Below are 9112 nucleotides of genomic sequence, written 5' to 3'. Positions count from 1 at the left end.
CAGCAGTGGTTAGTGTGTATGTGGCAGTGGTGTTGCCTTCAGGGTAAAATCAGCCTGAAAACGTTGAGGTGACACAAGGCGCAGGTGGTCGCACAGTATTCCTCTGCTAATACATTATATGGGAGAAATGCGGCTCTTCTCATTGGTCAGTGTGGGATCAGATGCTTCACTGGCCCGCCTACATTATATGTGCGGACCAATAGGAGAAGCCAGAAAAGCCGAGTGGGCGGAGCCTCCACCCACCCCCTGCTCCCTCCGGTCTACCGGGTATAAATAGTGGTTAACAGTGGCTACTTCCGTCGAGGAAACTGTCACTTTCTATCGACGCCGGTGGCTGCTGCTGCTCCTCCACAAATCCCAGCTTTATACAAAGCTTCAGCTCAGCAGAACCTTTCCTCCAGTCATCCTCATGGTTCAGGTCGGTAGTTTGTGTTACATCTAGATAATGGCGGTAGATAGACAATAACCGGGTGGAAGAAGCAGGAAGTCAAGGTCAAACTGATGCAAACCTCATTTTCTAATGTGTGTGAGAAGCCTAATGTCCAGTAGTCAGGGCTTATCTGCTTTGTGTGGGATGGTGTGACGTTTATGGGCAACAAGCTGCTTGTATTTCCTGCTGCTGAGCTGTGCACCAGTAACCACAGGCCCCATTGTGCCAGAGCTGGCTATGCAAAGCTGTGCTTAAAGCATGTCATGTGCTAGGGCTGGGCGAAAACTCATATCTTGACATTGTTTTTCAAAATGGGGCTATACAGTATAATTGTTTTTATTTTTATTTTTTTTTAATAAAAATATAGTCTTACCAGAAATACAATCCAGGGTGAAATTCACTGATGTAAGATGCCAAACAGGCTCGTTTATCAACAAACAGCTGCACAATATGTCACTTTAGGCTTTTTCTCCAATGTTTCAAAAGTCTTACGTTTTAAAACATGATTTTATGATTCTGATCTCACATTTTAAAATTTACATTTGTTTTACAAACAACATGGGCAAATGTAATGAAAATAGCCTGTCCAAAGATTTTGTTGTACATTGTGGATGATGACACTATAACAGCATTCTATTTTTTTCTGCTTTTTTTTTTTTTTTTTTTTTTTTTTTTTTTTTAGATTTTTCTGGCAATTTTTTTGTATGGAGTGATTTTGATTATTTTAGTCTGTTTTTTTTTTTTTTTTTTTTTTTTTTTTTGTGCATTTGTGTTTACTTTAGGGGCTCACTCTATGTAATTGATGTGGTGGGAAATTATTTTCTCTTTTCCCAGTTATGTTTACTGTGAAGTTAATCTTAAATGTAATTTCAAACTGCAATAAAAAAAAGTATTGGATTGTGTTTGCTAAAGCTGTAGGAACCCTGTCCTGTAAGGGACAGCACTTGAGTTCTGTTTTGTGGCTTGTTTAGGGGAAGGATTCACTTAGTCAGAAATCCATCAAACTGTGCTTTTTATGCTGTTCTAAGAAGCGACTCTTAAAACAAGTATTTTAATAAAAAAATAAGCGATAACAAATATGTATATAGGTAATTTTCTATATTGCCAAAACAGACATTGATATATCGTCCAGCTGTATGTGCTCTCATCAGTTTTATGTTTCCCTCCTCTTGTAGGTTATTTAAATCAGCCCAGCCTTTAAAACCAGCACTCCTCCCAGCAGCAAAGCCCACCACAAGCCTTCAACATGATGCAGATCAGCGACTCAGCCAGCAACAAGCATTCCCTCATCAACGTCATGCACCGCTTCATCGCAGCTGCCAACAACATGGACGAGACCATCATGGTCCCCAGTCTACTGAGGGACGTGCCCCTGGAGGAGCAGGCCGGCGAGGTGGAGGCCAACAACAACGAGCCGCCCTGTCCCCAGAAGCAGCGCGACATGTACGAGCACTACCTGCTCCTCAAGTCCATAAAGAACGACATGGAGTGGGGTTTGCTGAAGAAGGAGATGAGCAGCGGCGCCAGCTTCCTGGAGATGGCTGTGAAGCAGGAGGAGCAGCAGCCGGTGACTGGTGAGCTGCCATTGGCCGACAACTCGGACCTTGAGCACCAGTTTCACTACCACCTCAGAGGACTGTTTGGTGTTTTGTCCAAGCTCACGCTGCAAGCAGATCACCTGACCAACAGATATAAGAGAGAAATCGGAGGTGGAAATTTCATGAGATAAAAGTCAGCACTTGTTTCCCTCCCCCGCCCTCGGCCTGACTACATGGCCCTAAAGACAGCAGTGTTTGATGGTGACTCAGCCTGGTTGGAGAAGCTCTCTATGGACAGTGAACTGACCCAGGGCCAAACTAACTAACGCACAACTCCAACTGCTTCCCCCACCAGTCTGAAACCAGTGAAGCCTGACTACCCCCCCTCCCTCCCCCCCCCCGCACGGGGGGAGCTGCTGTACCTGGTGGAGGTTTTACTGAATCTGAACGGGGCCCAAAAAGGAAGCACAGGCTTTGCTATATGCAGAACTCTACTCCACATTTGTTTTTGTTTTTTCCCCTTTTCATTTCAACACAAAATTGTCACAAGGTGTGTGTGTTCTAGAATAAAGTGTTTGTGGTTGTAGAAGATGGTTAATGCTGGTTGGTTCTTTTTAATGGTAAGTTATTCTAAAGGCTCTTAACCTGCACAGGTTCCTTTCTTTTATGTGGTAATACTGTAACATGGTGTGCCTTGACTGTTTTTTTTTTTTTTGTTATGCCCTGTTCACTTTAGTTACCTCCCATTGTTTAAATTCACTGATGGATCATTGATTTTTACTTTGTCCTTTAAGTTTCAAAACAGATTTTATATTGTTGCAGTAAAACTGAAATAAATAATTTGAACTTAATGCTTCTTTGTTTTATTTTTTCAAATACTGTAACTGCATCCTGTTAAAAATCCTCAGATATAAATCTATTTCAAATGAAATGCAGTTAAAAGTGGTGCATTTGTCACTTTTTGCATTAATCCTGGCTTCTATTTTGTTTTTAGCACAGTTTAAACATGGTCAAAAACTTATTCTAGAAAAAAAAAAAAACGTATTAGGTCGCCAGAAAATCATGACATCAAATTGGGATCATAATTCTAAGAACCTCTGGCTTAAGTCTTTGCAACTTCATGCTTCGTAGCTAAAGATTTATGTATAAAAGATCTTGGTATCAACTGGATAGCATTTAGCACTGGTAAAAAATTGTGTTGGTGCAAGACTGAACCGGCCTTGCATTGCACACAGGACGTAACTTAAAAAAAAAAGTGTATGGCAGCTATTAAATGTTTGCAAGACCATAAAACCTGCACTGAACTATTGTGTAAACTGCTGGATGAGTGAAAATTTCCATCAACTAAATCATGATAAGATGGAGGTGACTGTCTTTGGTAACAAGGAAAAGAGGACTGCTGTCAGCAATTATCTTGAGTCTCGATCTTTAAAAGCTAAAGACCAAGTCAAAAACCTTGGTGTTCTGATTGACTCAGATCTTGCATTCAGCAGTCAGATCAAATCTATCACAAAAACAGCTTCTACCACCTAAAGAACATCTCCAGAGTGAAAGGTTTAATGACTCAGAAAGATCAGGAGAAACTGGTCCATGCTTTTATCTCCAGCAGACTGGACTATTGTAATGGTCTCCTAACAGGAATCCCCCCAAAAGAGCATCAAACATCTACAGCTGGTCCAGAACGCTGCAGCTCGGGTCTGAACCTGAACAAAGAGGTCAGAGCACATTACTCCAGTTTTAAAATCTTTACACTGGCTCCCAGTCAGCCTCAGAATAGACTTTAAAGTTCTGCTGCTGGTGTATAAATCTGTGAATGGGTTTGGTCCAGAACACATCAGTGAGATGTGAGTCAGGTATAAACCCAGCAGGTCTCTCAGATCTATGGACACAGGTCAGATAGTGGAGCCCAGAGTTCACAGTAAACATGGTGACGCTGTTTTTAGTTGTTATGCTGCAAAAAAGTGGAACAAACTGCCAGCAGAGCTGAAGTCAGCATCCAATGTGAACATTTTTAAATCAAATGTAATTTTTTCTCTACTGTGTATGATTGAGTGAGAGGTTGATGATTTTAAAAGATTTAACAGATAATTTGAAATGGTTTTGTCGACTTTAATATTCTTATAGATTTTAAGCTGTTGAATGTTTTCTGTTGCACTTTTTGATCATGTGAAGCACATTGAGTTGTCTTGTGTATGAAATGCACTATGCAAATACATTTGCCTTGTCTTGCCTTATGCAGAAACAGTCATTCACACATTGCAGCTGCCAAAACCTCAAGTTTTAGTCAGGTGAATATTTAAGTCCCAACTATCAAAATTAAAGTTGCGGGCAGCAGTCGTTGTCACTTCTTTCCATCACAACGAAGAGCTAGACCCTCCCCCTGGCAACAGCTCCAGCAGCTGCAGCCAATCCAGAGCTCACAGGGCTTTTCTTCCCCTCCTCCTTTTTCTCAAAGGCACAGCAGTGATGGTGGTGGTGAGAGGAAGGTTATCCAGAGAAAGCAGCGTGGCTAAACAAAAGAGCTCTTCTGGCCTGGAGCAGCAATGTCCAGAGTGCAGAGGGTTGAGTGAGTGAGGCTCTGCTCTGTGCTGTGCTCACAATGGGCCTCACAAGTGGCTGTGGATCAAAATGGCTGAGCTGGTCAATGAGCCTCAGCCCACTATCATAAAGTGGGTCAACCTAACGGGTGACAGCATGTCTCTGTGCAGAACTGCAACACACAGCAACTGTGGCAGAAGTACTCGATTGAAGTTGTATTAAAGTACAAGTAAGTCATACATAGACTATTAGTTCTCAATGTAAAAGTGACGAGTTACTTTCACACACCACATTTATTTTTGGAAACAGATTTTGCCATGGTTCCCTTGCATACAGTAAAAATGTCATGTATAAAGTTAGAAACGAAGAGACAAAATCTTACACAGTCGGAACTTAATTTATTTCACACAAAATAACAAGTTTCTCTAACAATTCTTTAAAAAATAAAATTAAAAAAATAACACCAATGGATTAAATTCAAAATAAAATAAAAATAAAAAAAATATCAAGCTCTAAGTAGAGCTACATTTATGAACTCTAAAACTGAGAAAATAACCAGTAATCAATGGTGTTTTTTTGGCGTCGTGCATTATATGTTTAATCTGATAGACCGGCTATTGATGTGATGCATTTGATTGCACCCAGTGGTCGACCATAGCGCCTTGCATGGCATCTCAGTTCCATCGGTGTGTGAATGGGTGAATGAGCTGATATAAAGCGGTCTGAGACTACGTCAGTGTGCGGATAGAGCGCTATATAAATCAAGTCCATTTACCAATGTTACCATTTTAAAACAAATGTAATTAACAGTTGGGTGTAGATATGTAACAAAATACTTAATCATTTTAAAAAATACTTAAAGGCACATTGTGTAACTTTTGGCCGCTAGGGGCGCTAGACCAGTAACTTTCACGTCAAGTGCCCCTGGTGGTCACAAGCACCGCAGCACTGTTGCAAAAATGAACAAACAGTCGGTCGGTCCAGCCTCCCTGGTTTTTTAATTGTGTATGCAGACACCTGTAACTTTTAGATAATGATAAGGATCGGTCCGGCTGGGGTGTGCGAAGCGGGGCTGGGCTCGCGCAGCCGCCGCCCTCCTCTCCCCGCCGCCTGAGGACTGGCGCTCGGCCTCCTTGCCGTGTCGGTTGCGCTTCAGTAGGGTTGGGGCGGATGGGGGACGGGTGACCCAGCGAATGCGGGTCGGGGGTGGCGGCCGGGTCTCGGCGGCCTCCTCAGAAGCAGTTTTAAATGTTTTGCTTACCTCAGCCATGACCAGGAGTCGATTAGTTGGAAAAAGAGTCGCAAAAGCCTTAGCTTAGCTCCATGAGTATATTAGAGCCTCCGGTCACGTGAGTTCCGTAAAGTGAAACGTTCTCCAGGCATTCTCCAGGTCACATGACCCGGTGAAAGACGGTCCGTCTTCTCCAAACTTCCATGGTCGGTATTTCAAGAGGGAAGCCCCGATCGGAGCATTGATACTGTCAAGTGCTGTATATTGGCCTAAGGAGTCATTTAAAATAACTCATATGGGTCAAAAAGTCCACAGTGTGCCTTTAAGTACAAGGAAAATGACTGATTTACATACTAAAAAAAAGTACAAGTACCTATGAAAGCAACTTAATTATAGTAACGTGAGTATTTTTAATTCGTTACTTTCACCTCTGCACAAAAAAAAAAAACACCATTATTTTGATAAATGAATAAAAATGAGGATTAATCACTTTGAAAAGGTGAAGGTGATTTTTGTTTTTTTAAGGACACATGATAAAAAGGAAGTGAAAACCTGAGGGTGATGATTTCTACCTTCACTTTCGTGTAGATGTTGAATTAAAAACCAGTTCATTTAAGCACAACTGTGTCTAACTAAGCACAATGTTTATCTAGCTCAAATCCTGGATCTACCACGTTAAACATTTAACTCCTGACTTCACCCTCAGAATTTGAAATAGACACAAAACTTAGCTGAAAGCCAGCAAATATTAGACAGTAAAAACACACAGTAAATGGGAATAAATTAACAAACACGTGAGAACAGGTTTTCATCAAGAAGCTCCAAAGATTATGTCACTGTTGTGTTTGAAACAAGTCTAACCAGGCCTTGAAAACATTCAGTCTGTTGAATTAGAGTCTGCAGCTTCCAGATAAAAGGAAACACGCACAACCCTTTACTGTCAGGATGTCCCAGTAACTCACTGAAAAGTATCCAGTTAATCCAGAATGCTGCAGTTGTACTAACAGGTACAAACAGGAGAGAGCATATTTCTCCAGTATTGGCTTCCCTTCCTGTAAAATCTTAAATAGAGTTTAAAATCCTCCTCTTAGCCTACAAAGCTCTACATGCTCAAGCTCCTGTATATCTGTTAGAGCACTCCACTCTCAGTTTGTTGGAACCAGCTCCCAGTCTTAGTGCAGGAGGCTGCTACTCTCTCCACCTTTAAGGCTAAACACAAAACCTACTTATTCGCTAATGCGTATACCGTATAATATCATTAACCTAACCACTAAGAACAAAGCCCTAAACTTAAAAATAGGTTTTACATGTGCACAGGATGGTCTTAAGCCTAGTTTATGCTTGATGGGCGTAGGACTTTGCGAGGTGCGCACGCCAAAAATGACATCACCACGCACAGACGCACGCGCGCCAGGATTTTGAGGTGCTCACTCATTTCAGTGATTCATTGCAGATTCCTGAGGTGCCATTTCAAGTGCACAGGGTGCTTTTAGAGGCACTCAAAACACATCCAAAGAACTCCTAAATAGCAGTTTTGTATTCTGTTTGTAACATGATGCGTGTTTCTTCTGGTGCTTTATTTTTTTTTTATTGGCTTTGCTTGTTTCTTAGTTTTGTAGTTGTGTGTTGTGCTGTTTGTAATTTATTAAAAAAGAAAAAAAAAAAATGAAGAACATTAGTTTAAACACCGTCTCCTTATCACTGTGTCCTGCCAGAGCACAAGACCTTGCAGTGTCATGAAATAAGATTTCAGGTCATGTCTCACTGCAAGATCAGCCCGGGTGCATTTCTGCATTTACAGCCTGCATTGGTCTCATGAGCTGGCTGTGCTCTCCATGCAGATGCCTTGTTGCATGTAACGAGCACACAGACCATCTTCTTTTACGACGGGGCTTTTGTCTGGTCAATAACCACAAACATAGCAATTCCTGCTCCCTTCTCCGTGCCTGACTCGCTGCCGCCATCATTGTTGTTTGTTTACTTCCTTCCGCAGGCTTTTCTTCTTTAGTTACAGAGCCGTACTGCTACTACTTCCTGTGGAATTTTCTATCGCCCCCTGTCTTGGCTGCGGGTATTGCAACGGCAAATGCGGCGAGTATTTGGATCTGCGAACGGAGCCTGACTAAAGTATAATGAGCCCTTGTGGGACCATCCTCTGCGTCTGATGCATCTGAATCCTCTGTGATCGGCAATTGGCGAGCAAGATGGCCGCATCTACAGACCGCGTAGATGCCACTCCTCAGCTACCTTCAGTGATAGACATTTTATTACTGAGTGCCAACAAGGAAATGACCAATCCACGGGAGGAGATTTGTCGCCTTTCTAACAAGCTAAAAAAGAAAGATAAGCTAGTGACACTGATGTCCACCCCATATTCATTCTCATTCCACTAAATTCCTGTATCATGTTTTTCTGCAGTCAGTGCCTTCTCCTCGCCCTTCTCTCTCTGCTCTGTTTCAGGTGTCGTGAAGCTAATGATGGCAGTTCCTGATCTGTGGTTCACGGCTCAACTAGTCTGGGACATTATGATGTTCTATATCTCCATCCTGTTGGTCCTTCTGTCCACTAACCCCAACCAGTCAAAGCAGATAGCTGCTACCTCTGAACCTGGTTCTGATGGAGATTTATTCCCGTTAAAAGGAAGTTGTTTCTTCCCACTGTCGCTAAATGCTTGTTCGTGTGGATTTGTTTGTTTTGTTTTTTGTCTTTTTTCTTATGAATTTTATATTTTGATAGCGTTTCGAGATGACTTTTGTTGTAATTTTGCGCTATATAAATAAAGTTAAATTGAATTAAATTGACATAAACACAGGTTTTCACCTCAAGTCCTGCTGAAAACCAAGTATAAGTAAGGCTTAATAGTTTCATTAAAAACACACACACACACACACACAAATCAAGTATTTATCAATTTCTAGTAAAATCTTTCAAACTATTGCCAAACAGTAATTTACATTAAACATAGACATTTCTCCCGTTATCTTCCCCCAGCTAAAATTGCCTGGTGTTAAAGCTTCACAAGAATTATCGTCACCAGATTGTTATTGTTTGTTTTTTGTTTTTGCTTTTTAATTCCGATTTGGTTGAAAAGGTCGTAAATATGTAAATATGAGGTAAATTCAAACACAAGCATGATTATTTTTGTAACTGCAATGATTTGGTCTTTTTTCCTTTCCAAAAATATTGCATTGTTATTGTGAACTGAGTGTATTGTCACACCTCTATCAATAATTAATACCTGATAACCTTTAAAATCAAACCCTCCTAATCTGTTTTAATTCAGCTTAAGTTCTTATGATTTTAAGTTTTTTTGTTCTTTGTTCCATCCATCCATCCATCCATCCATCCATCCAACTTCGATCATTTTTCACCAGG

At 41.2% G+C, this 9112-nt stretch overlaps 1 protein-coding gene across 1 annotated transcript; it reads left to right on the top strand.

Moving 5' to 3' along the window:
• The first annotated feature begins 267 nt into the window (after positions 1–267).
• mid1ip1l (MID1 interacting protein 1, like) lies at positions 268–2566 on the top strand. The gene is made up of 2 exons (XM_028459471.1): positions 268–418; positions 1606–2566. The coding sequence occupies exon 2, from the start codon at positions 1677–1679 to the stop codon at positions 2157–2159; it is 483 nt and encodes a 160-aa protein (XP_028315272.1). The 5' UTR covers positions 268–418; positions 1606–1676; the 3' UTR covers positions 2160–2566.
• The last annotated feature ends 6546 nt before the right edge of the window (positions 2567–9112 follow it).

Source organism: Gouania willdenowi, chromosome 10 (assembly GCF_900634775.1).
Source record: "Gouania willdenowi chromosome 10, fGouWil2.1, whole genome shotgun sequence".
In the NCBI taxonomy this organism is placed as follows: Eukaryota; Metazoa; Chordata; class Actinopteri; order Blenniiformes; family Gobiesocidae; genus Gouania; species Gouania willdenowi.
Note: the sequence above shows the minus strand (reverse complement) of the source record. Positions and strands in the feature narration are given on the sequence as shown.

Excerpts from the sequence above, each read along its gene's own strand:
- mid1ip1l (XM_028459471.1), top strand. The coding sequence starts at position 1,677 with ATGATGCAGATCAGCGACTCAGCCAGCAACAAGCATTCCCTCATCAAC.